The sequence below is a fragment of the Macrobrachium nipponense genome, chromosome 41, assembly GCF_015104395.2.
Source record: "Macrobrachium nipponense isolate FS-2020 chromosome 41, ASM1510439v2, whole genome shotgun sequence".
NCBI classification, from domain to species: domain Eukaryota; kingdom Metazoa; phylum Arthropoda; class Malacostraca; order Decapoda; family Palaemonidae; genus Macrobrachium; species Macrobrachium nipponense.
In genome coordinates this window covers 3,616,275-3,632,391 of record NC_061102.1, presented here as the reverse complement: position 1 = coordinate 3,632,391, position 16,117 = coordinate 3,616,275, and the positions used below count along the sequence as shown (strand labels likewise).

At 37.7% G+C, this 16,117-nt stretch overlaps 1 protein-coding gene across 7 annotated transcripts in view; it reads left to right on the top strand.

Annotated features, from left to right (window-relative positions):
• Positions 1-16,117, top strand: part of LOC135212436 (tensin-1-like) — a 771,151-nt gene that overhangs the window by 625,132 nt on the left and 129,902 nt on the right. For all 7 annotated transcript variants that reach the window (XM_064245807.1, XM_064245802.1, XM_064245806.1 and 4 more), the window contains 2 exons: positions 4,141-4,384; positions 9,101-9,268. In XM_064245807.1, the coding sequence (XP_064101877.1) occupies positions 4,141-4,384; positions 9,101-9,268 (412 nt within the window). The remainder of the gene's footprint in view (positions 1-4,140; positions 4,385-9,100; positions 9,269-16,117) is intronic.

Sequence of the window (16,117 nt, the reverse complement as noted above, 5' to 3'; positions counted from 1 at the left end):
TAGTTTTGATTTTATTTAAGGTTAAAGTTAGCCATACTCGTGCGCCTGGCAACAATATAGGACAGGCCACCACCGGGCCTTGGTTATAGATTGGTGGGTCGCCGCTCACAAACTACTGAGGCTAGAAGGCTGCAAATTGGTCTGGTGATCATCCACCCTCCAATCATCAAACACACCAAATTGCAGCCCTCTAGCCTCAATAGTTTTTATTTTATTTAAGGTTAAAATTAGCCATACTTGTGCATTTGGCTACTATATAGGACAGGCCACCACTGGGCCTTGGTTAAAATTTGATGGGTCGCGGCTCACAAACTACTGAGGCTAGAGGGCTGCAAATTGGTCTGGTGATTATCTACGTACACCAAATTGCAGCTCTCTAGCCTCAGTAGTTTTGATTTTATTTAAGGTTAAAGTTAGCCATGACAGACCACCACTGGGCCTTGGTTAAAGTTTGATGGGCCGCGGCTCACACAGCATTCGACCGAGACCACCGAAAGGTAGATCTATTTTCGGTGGCCTTGATTATACGATGTGCTGATTAGTAGTCGATTGCGCCTAAGAAACTTCGGCGCATTTTTTACTTGTTTTGTCTATATAAACCCACACAAACCCTCCGCCAATTCCTAAGGTATCCAATGAAGAAGAAGAAGCAACACCCCATCACTCCTTTTGTTTACGGCTCGTAACCTCGGAATGGCTGGACCTTTACCTTGGGTTAGACCAGCCTTGCTTCCAGAAGAGTTCAGGAGTTCATTGTGTGACGAGGATTCCCCTTGTTACCTTAAAGAAGAAGGACCCATTCGTCTGGAAGTTAGTGTGGGGGAGGAAAGATAGTCTTATTTCACGTCTCGCCCCCCCCCCCCCCCCCCCCCCCCCCCCCCCCTCTCTCTTCCGTCAAGTAGGAGAAATCTTGTAGGACTAACGTCGGGGGAGGGATGGGAGAGGGGTGGCTGGAGATTACAAGGCTTGGGATAAAGGGAGTCAGTAGTTTTTTTCACCTCCTTATTCTTCTTCTTCTTGGTAGTATTTCAGTCCAGAGAGTGTGGTTTCTTTGTCATATATGTGTGTGTGTGTGTGTGATTACAAGTGAGATTCTTAGGCTATAAATGGGATCCATTGTCTGACTAGGGTTTGTAAGGTACTCGCAGATGAGTCGTAGGTTCCAGCTGTGTAAAAGTAAAGGTGATAGAGGTATTATTTTAGAGGCAGAAAAGTAGACGCAGGTGCAAATTTGTGGGACGTGAAAGCGATCGTGGAGTGGGTGGTGTTTCCAGAGAGCTGCAGTTGCAAGTGAAAAGCTTTGTAAGTGTCAATGCCACATTTCTGTAAAGAGCACATTAATGGAGTCTCAAAAGCAATGCTAATAGATTAGAGGACGAGGCCACATAGCAGTAAATGAGAAGAGACACAAAGAAGAGAGGAGAAGGGCTGGGTCATTGATTAAAAGCAGTGCATTCGATTCGTTTTTGATAGAAAGGAACACCCCCAGTGATTTTTCATCGCTTGCCAACTCTCATGAATGGCTGTCTGGTAAACATTGACCAGAGAATGCTGTAAATGACCGAGAAAGGTCTCCCGTGGCCGAGCGGTAGTAACCAAAGAAAATGGAAAACTAGAATTTGATCCGTAATTTGATACCGAGGTTTTTAACGACTTGGCAGCCAGAACCATTTCTTAATGACTGAATGGTCACCCCTGACTGCATCACACTTGCCAGTTGAATGTTCCATCTTGGGAACCTCAGAGTAGATTTTCTTTATGGATGCCCAGATGAGTAGGGTAATCATACTCTTTCCAGTTTTCTCGAAGTAGCTGTTACATGTAAATCAAGTGACATTAAGTATTTGATGAAGCTGTTTTGATATACGTAAAATTTTTTTTGGATATAAGAGGTGGAAGTATTTATAGATAATACGTGGGTTGATTAAATGTGTGACGAATTATTATTAACAGGATTTTCCGTTTTAACTTTTGTCAGAGTTGTTGACGGCAATTTAAGATATTTCTGGAGTCGGTGACCACATTTGCTGCGACGCCAGTTTACGGTTCGCAGTCAGCTTGATTGAGATGAATGACCACCTATACGTATATGCTCTTAACCAGGCTGAATTCCAAGCTAATTTACAAACAACCCATCACCACTGAATGAAAAATTTCTATCAGCTTGAAGTAAATGAGATTTTGAGCCGTGACTCATTAATTGGTGTAGATAATTACTATACATATAAGTATTTTTATCATGTAGGGAGAATGTTGACTTTAATTTACTTTCTATTTAAGGGTGGGTTTATCTGAATCTTCATTTGAAAGAAAGAACTAAGAATGTTGGTGGATATTTAATTATGCAGAGGTATTTTCTAATACTTTCCATTGAGATGTGAGAGATGTGTATTTCTGGTGATGGAAGTTCATTCTCGGCGTGGTTCGGAAGTCACGTAGAAAGCCGTTGGTTCCGTTGCTGAATAACCACTGGTTCCATGCAACGTAAGAACACCATACAAACAAACAAAAGGGACAAAAAATGATTTACTGCTTTGACTCAATTATTCTCGTAAAAGTGCCAGATATTAACATTGAGTTGGAAACCACCGTGACAGTGGGATGTAAACTTTGAAATAAGTTGATAACATTGTATGGAAACAAAAGGCTACTTTCACCACCCTATTTTACCTCCAGGTCAATTCCTTCCAGCGTGAGAGGAAGAAGCAGAAAAAAAACTACTGACTCCCTTTATCCAAAGACATTATTGACCAAAAGAATGATTTAGATTCATCACAGTCCATACATATTTATGTTAGTGACTGTGAATTAAATCAGTGCAATTCACCGTGACGATGTAATGGAAAGCTTTCATGATAAAAATAGTTAACGAAGATGACCTGCGCTTTGTGTGCATTGATGTGATTTTTCCCCACTTTGAACGTCCTTCAAATTGACTATTTCAAGCTGGGTCTGCGTAATTAGAATGGTTTTTCTCGAAAGGCTTAACGTGATGGTGGATTTCGAAACTGATCGTTGGCCTTAAGCTTAGTAATGAGAACAGATTCAGTTTTGTTACACTTTAGAAACTATTTTCGATACTAGAAAAATAATTCCATATTCATCCCAGTTTCGTATAAGGAGTGTTATGGCTTATTACGTATATACTTCAAATGTTGATTTTATGTATATGATTTTTTTCCTTGTCAGTAATACGGCCGTTTTTATAATCTAGATCCACAATTATATCAGTTGGGTGTATCATTCAAGTCTGTCGTTATCTTTTTACAAATAATGCAATTTGTATAATTCTGGATTTTTATTATAAAAGAAGCCTAATCACTGCACTGTGACTTTCTTAGCAACACTACCTTCGATTCTTAACCTTTTCAAAAGAGCTATTTGAGAGTGTTACAAATCCCAAACCTCCCTGTATAAAGTAGCTTTCAATTTTAAGATATAGCAAGGTTTATAATTGTCGATATTTGCTTACTCGGGGAGTAATCCTACAAACTACTTTGCTGTTGCTGTTCTTGTTCTTGTTGGGGTTCTTCTTGGGGAGATAGGAAAGGTCTATGAAAAGCCTAGCAAGTTCTGATAAAAGCTGTTTTGCGTTGAGTTAAAAATACAAAAAGGTCTGAAAAAGGTGTTTCACGTTGAGTTAAAGCTACAGGAATTTTAGGATAGGATGTTTATGATTTATTTATTAGAATGAAAGTGTAAAGATAGATAAAGCACATGTTAAGCAGTGCAGAAAAATTAGTTCTAATGAAATGTAGCGTATTTATTTTGATTTTCGTTGGTGAAACAATGCTCTGTTAGACCGTAGATTTCAGCACGTTTTAATATATACACTACTGAATTGTGAGGCTATGTTTCTCTTCAGTTATTATTCAATTCTCAACCAATTCAAAAGCGCATGTTAAGCAGTGCATAAAAATTATCTCTAATAAAATATAGCCTATTTATTTTGATTTTCGTTCGTGAAACAACGCTCTGTTTGACTGTAGATTTTAGCACGTTTTCATTTATTTGCTGTACTAAATTTGTAGGCTATGTTTCTGTTCAATTACTATTACACACTACGTTCAAAAGAGCTATTTTATGCCGTCAAAAATTCCAGCTTTCCACTTTTTTCTAAAATCCCTTCAAATGTTCCAGATATACCAAGGCATGACCCCGATCTTCACGTCCGGCATCTACAACCTGACGGAGACCATGAGACAGGTCACGATCGTGTTCGAGACGGTCGTCCAGCTTAGGGGCGACATCCTCCTCAAGGCGTACCACAGGAGGCTCATCCCGGCCTCCAGGGAGGTCATCTTCAGGATACAATTCCACACGTGCGCAGTCTCCGAAAAGTACCTCTCGTTCACGCGGCATGACCTTGACGATGCTTGCAATGGTAGGTAGTGTTGTGAGGTTTAGAGAGAGAGAGAGAGAGAGAGCCGGGTATACTGATCATTTATTTACAGGTGAGCTCAGGTTATAAACAGGTGTGCCACCAACACTGACACAAAAATGACACGATCCGACCCGGATTTGTGTTTCTTGACATGCTAATTTGCATGAATATTATTTGCTATACTGAGTTAACAGATATGAATGATATGTCGGCGGCAAGGCTGCAAAGTGCTTAATATTTTGATATGAGGTACAACGCGGACAAGAAAACTGCATATGTACATTTAGGCAAAAACCGTTGTCCTTACAGTGTCGTTTTTCGTTATATATGTGGAACTAATCAACACGTGAGCACGCGTCTCACAGAGATAAATTTCCGACTAGCATCTAGAACGAACCCCAGTCCCATAGACCATAGATACAGCAAAGCACACATCTTACCTATGTCATGTAATAAGATGATACGTATTCATCGTTATTTTTAATGTGTAAGACGCACAGCATTCATCTAGATTTTTTTCACAGAAAGCTAAGTGAATTTTAGAAGAAAGCATCGCAGTGTTTAATTGTAAAGATAAAAAAAGTTACTTTGAGCAAATTGAGGCAAGGCCTTCTCGAAATTGGGAAATTAAATGAAAGTACCATTTGAGATAGATGTGTTCGGTTTAACATGATTTCATATTATTATTATTATTATTATTATTATTATTATTATTATTATTATTATTATTATTATTATTATTATTATTATTATTCAGAAGATGAACCCTATTCATAGTGGATAAGCCCACAGAGGACATTGATTTATTTAGTATCTAGATAGAAATCTGCTTTCACAATGGTTTTACTAATAACACGAGAAATGCTGTGAAACGCAGAAGAATGTCAATTATTCCAAACTAAGGGATGCCAGCAGAAGATGCTTGGTTCAAAATTCAGCTCCTCCAGTGTTCTAGTTCAGTGTATTTCATCTGTTATTGGATGTATGTAGTGCTCTTATACGCCCTGCTCACTCTAGTACGTGTAGTTTTTTATGTATTTTCATCTGTAATGGTATAGGGCTATATTTTGAAAGAGTGTGAGGTTACTGTCCCGTAGTGGGGAAGCGCCGACAGTGTACCCCGCTGTAGGCATTACTTGAGGCCATTTGCAGCATCCCTTCGACCCCCAAGCTGCAACTCCTTTCATTCCTTTTACTCTACCCCCGTTCATATTCTCTTTCCAACCTCTCCTAACAATTGCTTCACAGCGCAGCTGCGAGGATTTCCTCCTGTTACACCTTTTAAGTTTCCCTTTCAGTGTTGAATGACCTCATAGGCCTTAGGCCTAAGTTTTATGTTCCATTTATATATTTGTGTTCAGTAAGATCTCTTGAGAGGCTCCATCCATTATTTTCTAGTTTGACATCACTTTTATTTCCAGATGCCGTGATTTTGCATCTAACAAATCTTGAAGTCAGTAATGGGGTCCTCTTTTGTTAATTATATAGATATCTTCTTCAAATGCCAATGTTAGTTTGCTAATGAGAGTTTGTCACTCGAGAGGAATGTGGCATCTGACTTATTTCCAAGATATGTTGCAGCGTTGAAGTATTTAGTCTCCAGATACTGCTGCCATTTACCCTGGCATTGTGATGATGCTATTAGAACTTTTTGTGCATATTAAAAGGAACTTTCCTTCTTATCTCTTTACTATGCATGGGTGTAAAGTCATTGTATTGTCTGTTAGAGGTGTACCCAGGTAACTTTCTGTTTGACCTGAATACTCTTTCTCCTATACCCAGGTAACTTTCTGTTTGAACTGAGTTCTCTTTTCCTATACCCAGGTAACTTTCTTTTTAACATTATTATTCTTTCACCTATACCCAAGTAACTTTCTTTTGGACCTGAGTACTCTTTCGCCTATATCCAGATAACTTTTCTTTTTTATCCAAGTACTCTTTCTCCAGTACCCAAGTAACTTTTATTGGACCAGATTACCCTTCACTAAGGGTTTAATGAAAGGATCTTGACAACTCTATGGAGAGTGTTGCTGAGTTGAGAAATTGCTGGAGGTTATCTCATCACATAGTAAGGTATCAATTACATGAGTATGTCAGCCAAGGACAACTCACTGCTTCCTGATAACTATTGCAATGTTCTTGTAGAGGTTATAGATAGTTTTCAATGCTTGTTAAGAGATGAAAGACCTTACACACGAGAGTCGCAAATTTATACATAAGATTTATTTGTGATTTATGCTGTAAGTTAATGGAATTGAACAGCCTCACTGTGTTTTTAGCTAATATATATTTTACCTAATTTACCTGATATACGTACTTCTCAGAAGTATCGTTGATTGCAGTTCTTTATGCCTTTCCATCAGAAATATGAAGTTGATGTAACAGTGAATCTGAGACTTTTCAGAATGCCTTATTAATATTGATGTAGGAGCAGATGACGTTACAAAGATTGTCTAAAGAATAACAGTAACGATATGTAAGATGTGGCAAGATGTTCTCTTTCATATTAAGAGTCCAACACAGTAGTTTGCCTCAAGAACAGGCAGTCAGAACTGATGATTACAATAATTTCTCCCAGGATGGTCCCGTAAACGAGATCATAAGTTGGGAAAGGTAATGATAAACCAATGCCCTTGGCATGAATTAATCCAGATTAGCATAGAGCGTTTGTTTTCTTCTTAGGGAAGGTGATCATTTTCATATAGAATTTAAATGAGCTGAGATTACTAAAGAAAATGAAAGATGCAGTCTTTGAAGCAGTTAATTTGTCTGTTCATGAATGTATGGGCTTTTGAGAATTAAGTTATAAAGCAGCAAGGGTCATTATGCTTCCTCCATGAAGATATACTGATTCATGCAGTATGATGTGCTGTTGAGAATAATCAAGAATGAAGTTTATTGTGACCATTGAAGGACCTACTTAGAAAACAGTGTGGACAGTGTAGGGAGAAGGAAATGGTCAGAATTGAGAAAGTATTGTTTTTATAACAAAAATACCTTACAGAAACCAAACCAGTCATACTAGATGTGCGAGGAAGACAGTAAAGAATATGTACTTCATGTCTGATGGATTGTCAAACCCTTATGTGGAAAGGCAGTGCCCTCATTGTCTACAACATTAAAACATTAAAACAAGTACTACCATATCGCCATTCAGTATTGTGTGCATAGCCTCCATATTCTATGGAGGGGAGGTAAAATAAGGAGATAAAAAAGATTTGTGGTAGAGTACGCGAAGATGTAAAACAAATTCACCAGTTTAGGTTCGAGGGTCAGAGTAAAACCAGGATCACGTGTGGGAAGAATTCTCCATCAAGTACCACCACAGACACAGATGGGAGATTTGATTTCCGTGAGTCTAGTTACAGGCATGTCGAATGAACCCGATCTCCTCACAGGTGGAAACTTGAGTTGAGATTGCAGTGAGAGATCATGAGAGACCCAGAGCATCCACCACAAGATTTAGGAGATACACTGTGGAGGAGGAGGAGGAGGAGGAGTTGTAGGAGGGTTGAGACCATGTTGCAACACGTGGCCTCCTCCATCTGAAGGGGGATGAGTATCTGCAGGACTTATTATATTTGGGGATTTTGTAGCAGAATAAAGAATAATAGGAGAGTTTGGATTATGAATGTAATGTGTGGAATCCAAACCTCATCAGTTTTGGAAGGCACCAAAATGTTCATTTTCATTGGCTCCTAGTTCTTAGCATGAGTCATGCTGGAATTGACTTGTTCTCGAGAAAAAAAAATGTAATGTAAGGCTAATGAGTGGAATCATATTTTATTCTATAACTATATATGAAAACATGTAAGTAAAATCAGATGTATGCAAATCTATTATGGCTTGACAGATGTTGAGCTCAGAGGTGATCTGATTACAGAGCGTAAAAATTCACTCTAGATCTCTTTAGAAGATTGGTGGTTTTTTTTATTTCGACCTTCTGGGGATTTTGAATTTTTAATTTATATATTTAGGATTATTAACTATCTTAGCAAACTTGGCTTCATCAGGGAGGAGTAACTGCAACAAGATTTTTGTTATGTTTAGACTGTGGTATAATATTTCCATGGTCAGTATTAATTTCACTAGTAGAGGCTACCCTCGACAATTTACCAGAAATGGCAGGTCAGGATAGTGTAAACACTGTCAATAGCTCTTGTTGAGGTTTCTTAAAAATCCACGAATGTGTTGCCATATACTAAACCTGTGCTTTGAATCATCAAAATCAGGTTTATTATGCTCTAAATCTGACAGTACCTAGGAGTAGACCAAATTAACTAGAGTAGGAAGAAATATAAGGGTTTTACACCATAAAAATATAAGGGTTCCTAATTAACTTTCCTGATGGAAACTGCCTACTTGTTATTATTCTTTTGCAATGAGATCATCATCATGATTTTCGAAATTAACTAGACTCAAAAATGATAAGGATTTCCACCATAAATGAGTGTTCGTTGTAAACTTTGCTTTTCAAAACTGTCTGCTTATTATCATATTGATAAAATGATACAATCATTATCATATTATTGTTGTTGCTGATGCCTCTGCCAAAACAAAACTTGTAGCACTCATAAGTATCCAACTATTATTATTGAATTGCAATGATATCACCATTATCACCTTATTTTTGTTGTTGTTGTTGTGGGGGATTCTTCCAAAACCTACCTGTAGAAATTCACTAACTACTATTTCCTTTCGTCCCTCCTCCCGCAGATATGCGGTTCCCTCTGGACGGAAGCGTGGAGCTCTTCTTCACCCATTCTCCGGACGAGCGACCGCAGACGGTGTCCAACGTCTCCTGCGACAAGTCCCCCTGTGCCATAGCGTCCTGGAACTCCTACGAGAACATCAGCCTCAGCTATAGCCAGGTTGAGGACCAAGGTAAATGCACTGGGTCGTCAAGACCATTTACACGCAGTTCAGCTCCTTGCTTTTGGCATGAAGTCTACTCTCTCTCTCTCTCTCTCTCTCTCTCTCTCTCTCTCTCTCTCTCTCTCTCTCTCTCTCTCTCAGTTGGAAGACTGAACGAATAGATATTTACATACGTTTTTCAGTACCTGCAGTATACATCAAGCCAGAGTGGTCTACCTACCTGTGTTTTCATTTGTTGAATGGTATTACTTTATCACACCAATTTCAAAGGCGAGAATAACAGCAGTTGTTTGTTAACTATTGCTATGTCTTCTGATGAGGGGTTATGTATTTAGAATATCTGGATGTCTGCACAAATGATGAGTATCTTGGTACAATATTTTATCTATAGTGAGCATTGGCATAACTGATAACCTTGTGTGGAACAGAACAGATACGGACATTCTTCTATATATTTATGATTGACATAGATGTCATTTTTTGAGGACGATTTTGCCGTTTTTGATGGATAGGGAATAACACCTATTCCTTCACTGATGAGAAGCAGTTATTACCCAGAAAAGTCCTCATTATTACGGGGTAAATGCTCTTGAAGAAAAGGCAACCTTAATGTCACAACCTGTTAGGAATGGTATTTTGGTTTGATTTAACAATTTTAGGTTTTGAGTGATAGACAAGTGCTTTAAAGTTAAGATATGGTAAACATATTATTATATAATGCATAAGTTAAACAAAGAATTATATGTATAGTTCTTATCAAAGTTGTTGTCCAGTTGTTGAACTGGTGGAAAATTGAGAATATATCACCTTATTAGTATGGTTACGTTAGACAAGTTCGGTCTTACTGGTTTTTTGTTGTTCAGTGTCCATCATAACATGCTTTAGAAAAGAAAAGTGCCAATAACATGAGGAAAGCATGAATTTGTTATTGTTGCCAACTCTGAAATAATAAGCTATGCAGATGCAGAATCACATGACAAGTTGACTACCATATGGTCTTGTGTCATGTGAGTGACATACCTGCATACTTGAGGTAATGTGACATTGCATGCTTCAGGTAGACTCTTTATTGAAGAACTGAGTATAGGATTGGCTTAGCAACTGCAGGAAAATAATGAAGGTGACAGATTCTATTTTTTTTTAAGGTTTCTTGGCCTCTCGTCAAAGTAACGGGTTTAGTAATAAATTAGTTAAAAATCCTCTTTTTCGCTTTGGTTTCCTGCACAGAAACAGGTACAAGAAATATAATGTACACTTCTTTACTGTAGCTGTTATCAGTCGAACTTCTGTCTGCATGTTATTGACTGTAATCATTAGAGGATTTCATGGCACCGTAAAATACTGAGAACCTGGCTACTTAAAAAAAAAAAATTAAGTATCGTAGTTATATTCCTTTGGAAGGTCCGTTTTCATATCCACAGTTGTGTTAGAGGTCTGAGCAAGCGTTTATTGATTGGTAAATAGGCTGAGATTTTGTGCTGGATTACATAGCCATTATATGGTGCTGATATGTTTATTAAATATTACTGTGCCTTGATTATTTCATGATTTTGACGTCTTTCCAGCAAGTTTTAACGTATAAGACTTTTATGAAATTTTGCATGTAGAAATTAGAATTTTTAGGGTGTTATTAATAAAGGGATTAATATTTATCAGTATTACGCAGTAAAATGTTAATTAAATCAGCCTCTATTATCATCGCGTTTCGATCAAAATTCAGTCTCAGTTGGGGGTGTTACGTCATGTCCATAATATGGCGTGCAAATCCCGTAGAGTGGTTGTTAGCTCTGTTGATGTTGGTTGTAGAATTTTTATTTTATATCTTTTATTAGAGAATATATACAATATTTTCACAATTTTAATAGTATTACAGACAGAATTCTATCAAAGTCGACTTGATTTGCAAAAAATTAACCAATGTAATGTTATCTGTATATTTATCCTGTACTTAATTATATGATACTTTACCGCTGACCCTGTTTCTTGTTTATGTAATTGTCTCGAATTACCTATGTATATTTTCATATGCCGTTATTGTCTTAAGATAAACTTTCATATATATATATATATATATATATAATATATAATATATATATATATATATATATATATATATATCTGGAGTGATTTCAAATAGCTTCCTGTACTGCCATATGGTGAGGGATGTAAACTTGGCCTGATGTTAAAATTCCAAATCCTACGGAGCGAAAGCGAAATATATATATAGTATATATATATATATATATATATATATATGTATATATATATATATATATATATATATATATATATAATATATAAACTGGTGTTGCATAACACGATTACGTCATGATCCCAAATACTCTATAGTGAATTTACGCTTCGCTAGAGATTATGGAAGCCACCGCCTACTCCCGTTTTTGTTTTTTGTTTTTGTTTCTTCTTCTTCTTCTTCTTCTTCTTCTTATTCTTCTTCTTCTTGTGCTTCATAATACGCAAAAACTCCTTCACGTTTCTGTCACTAATTCTTCAATGAAATACCTTACAGAGATGTTATTGTTTCTTGAAAGTAAAGTTTTTTTTTTTTTAAGCGTAGCTACACCTGTCAGTATATATATATATATATATATATATATATATATATATATATATATATATATGTAGGAAGCCCACAAAAATTCGGAAAAAATTGAAAGTTTTATTTAAGCTTTCGGAGGAGTACATTCTCTCCCTCTTTTCAATTTTTTCCGAATTTTTGTGGGCTTCCTACAACATATTAGAACACGGATACAGTGTTTAACTTTGATATATATATATATATATATATATATATATATATATATATATATATATATATATAAACTAAATATATAGCGTACATGTCGCCTGTCATTCCATAAAATTTTACTTTTTTTTTTTTTTTTTTTTAGCGTACGTCACCATCAATCCGTAAAATTTGAAATTTTATTTAGCGTACCGTCGCCTGTGTACCGTCACCTGTCAATCCATAAATTTGAAGATTCTTATTTTAGTTGTACCTTACCTGTCAACCATAAAAAACTGAAGATCTTATTTTGTAGTGTACCTTACCTATCAACCCATAAAAACTTGAAGATTCTTATTTTAGTGTACCGTCACCTGTCAAACCATAAAAATGTGAAGATTCTTATTTTAGCGTATACCGTCACCTGTCAAACATAAAAATTTGAAGATTTTAATTTTAGTGTATACCGTCACCTGTCAACCCATAAATTTGAAGATTCTTATTTTAGCATACCGCCACCTGTCATCCCCTAGAAATGTGCAGATTCTTATTTTAGCGTCCCCCCACCCGCCAAACCATAAAGACCATCCATTGTGGATCCAGGGGACACGAAAACAATCGCTGGCAACTCTACAGGACAAGGCACCTCTCCCTTACGCTCGGTGCGTGGCCTTATATGGCTCGAATTTTTTAAACGTTCTGTAACCTAACTAACACATGGCGCGTAGACCAGAGAGCTTGTATATATAGTATACTGTAGCTGCCTGGATGGAACATGCCTTCGTGGAAATGGTTGCTGATGTTTATGAAGGTTTTCGTTTTTCTTGTGTGGTTTGTTTAGAGAAACTTTGAATGGAAGTTGACTTGTGATCCTTAGTATTATATATTATGTTTTAATACTCAGATGGCTGTGGTAGGTAAGAGAGAGAGAGAGAGAGAGAGAGAGAGGTAATGGCAGTAAAAGTAGAAATCTGCTTACTAAGCATTTATTTATTTTAATTATTAATCTCAAGGTGTTAACAGCTATCCGATTTCTCGCTTTCAAAGACTGTTTGAAAGAGAGAGAGAGAGAGAGAGAGAGATAATGGCAGTAATAGTAGAAATCTGCTTACTAAACATTTATATATTTTCATTTTTATCCTCAAGGTGTTAACAGCTATCCGATTTCTCGCCTGCAAAGCCTGTTTGTTTGTCCTGAGTGGAATCTTTACAAAGGAGGAATTGTTATGAGGTCTGTCTTGAATGTGTATGAAACTGGGTGCCAGAGCTTGCTGATACAGTGGATGTCAGGTTACAGAAATGTAGTATGTCAACCTGCTTGTCGTCCATTCCTTTCACGCGCTCGAAGGTTGCTGGTGAGGAGCACATGGATGAAGTTGGAGAAGATAAAAACTATTATTAATAGCATGTTGTCATTTGCATATAAAATGACCATTTGAATACCATCCCTCGCTTCGTATGTATGAGTCAATTATACACACATACATATATATGTGTGTGTTTGTGGAGAGAGAGGGGAAAAACTATATATAATTTTGAGTAACAAACTATAAATATTGAAAACGCAATGCATTAGGACTATAACTTCATGAGAGAGAGAGAGAGAGAGAGAGAGAGAGAGAGAGAGAGAGAGAGAGAGAGAGGAGTAAAATAAAATTTTGAATAACAGGACTAGGAATATCAATAAAAGTAAATCTTTTCGAAATATTCCTTCATGAAGGGGAAGACTTTTGAGAGAGAGAGAGAGAGAGAGAGAGAGAGAGAGAGAGAGAGAGAGAGTGATATATGTGAACATTAACTGAAACTTGAGACCAGTATCATTTCCATTTGAGGGCGTTTGATTGTGAAAATTTTCTGTGAATCATTTTCTTGTACTTTCATAATTCCTCTGACTTTTATTTGGCAGTTGTTTATACCAGATGCTTCTCGTGGAGTTATAATTTTGTATATCAATGTTTTGGGCATAACGTTAAAGGACCTGGAAAATACACAGATACCTGGGAAAGTCAAACTCGTGATGACCGACATAGGTCTTCGCAAGATTGACAGACGAGCGAATCGAGCATTCTCCGTTGTGTTTCCCGATCTCTCCCCCCCCCGTCCCCCAAGATCGAGGGAGAAACGCGCCCTGTCGAAACGCGAGAGGAAATGAAGGAAGCAAAGGGCATTGGTTGTATGCCTTCGAGTTGCTTCTTCTGCTCCGAAGACCTTTTTGAAAGCACAAATCTTTTCTTGAAAAGTCTCGCAAGCATTGATCACCTGACAACTCCCTGTCAGTGTGAGGGTATTCTGTCTCTCTCTCTCTCTCTCTCTCTCTCTCTCTCTCTCTACACATGCATATACCTGAGTGTGTATCACTTCTCTCTTTCTTTCTCTCTCTACACATACATTTACCTGAGTGTGTATCACTTCTCTCTCTCTCTCTCTCTCTCTCTGTTTGTGTATGCCCTATTTACAGTTCAGCTGTTTTTCCACTGGATTCATTTAGAAATCTGTCTCCTTAGTACGCCACATTCTCTTTTAAAGTGCTGAAGACTTTATTCCTCTCTCTCTGTCTCTCTCTGTTTGTGTATGCCCTTTGTTTACCATGACCTGTCGATGCCTCCATATATTTACAGTTCAGCTGTTTCTCACTGGATTTATTCTAGAAATCTGTCCTTAGTGCGCTTCATTCCTTTCCAAAGTGCAGAAGACTTTATTCACGCCAAGGTAAATAACTCACGACCCAGGAAGTACTGTAGTACCTACTGTGCTTATAGTCGATGTTTATTTTAACTGTGGTGATAGTTCCTACGATCGATCTTTTTACCTGTGAAGCTGTGGTGTGCTTGGTTTCCACGTCTAAGCCTCCCACTTGTTGATATATATACATAGTATATATTTATGTGTCTGTGAGGGAATGTTGACCCCCCCCCCCCCTACCCCCGTTACCTATTAACTCCGTTCTTCATCAACTACAATCATTTAAATGGCTATTCAATTCTCTCTTGAGTGTTTCATTTTCGCGCTCTTGTTTATCCCGAACTTCATCATCATCCATTTCTCTCTCTCTCTCTCTCTCCTCTCTCTCTCTCTCTCCTTTCTCTGTTTCATTCTCTGTTCTTTATTTTCATGTTATTAAATTTTCCTTAACGTTTGGCTGTTATTTGTTAATTATCTCGATCTCTTTAATACGCCTTACAAGGACACTCAGGCTGCACCACTGTATCTCAAACAGGTGCCATAAAATGGAAAAATATAGCAACAAAAACATTGTAGTACCCACCAGGCCATTATGCATACATCCCACAAATGCCCATTCTGAAACCCACTTTTAAACGAAAACGTCCTCCATCCCAGAGAAACCTGTATCGCCTCTATGCCAAACAGAAACCAACGCCCTATAGCATCTAGTCGTTTTCACCTTTACGATCGGGAGCCATACGATGTGTGTGTGTGTAGGAGAAGAAGTCACAATGTCAAGAAGGACTCCTTCTCAGTCCGTTTGTATAGAGGTGGGTGGCTGACTGGCTGTGGTCGGATTCTGGGGCATGTAGGCTTCGATTCGTACGTGGGTAGCGTAGAAATCAAGGTCATAACTGGGCGTTTGATGCACAACAATGTTACGTACCGGTCGTAGAGTTAGCGGGGTGGGAAAAAAAACGTGAACCGAGGTGTTAAAGTATTTAGGCCAACAACTTAGTGTGAGAGAGAGAGAGAGAGAGAGAGAGAGAGAGAACCGGATCACTCACGTGATCGATGGAGAAATCTCCTATTGTGACCGCTCGGACGAAGAGACCTGCCACTGAAACGTATAATTTTATTTTGGAGTCGGTCACTAGGCCTAGGTCATGCGACACTGCGGTTGAGACTAATTTTGTTGGTCATGGTTTTACTAAGAAGTTTAAGGTTTTTTTTGGTGAATTTAAACTTTGCCTTGTTTTGGATGTGTTTTGATCTTGAATTACAGGGAGGAGTAAATAATAAATTTTTACATTTATTTAACTACGAAAAGAGCATACCTGTCCTTGTGCAAATGAGCGAATTACTCTCCCACTGCCAAGTTGGGGAGATTATATATAATATATTATATATATATATATATATATGTGTGTGTGTGTGTGTGTGTGTGTGTA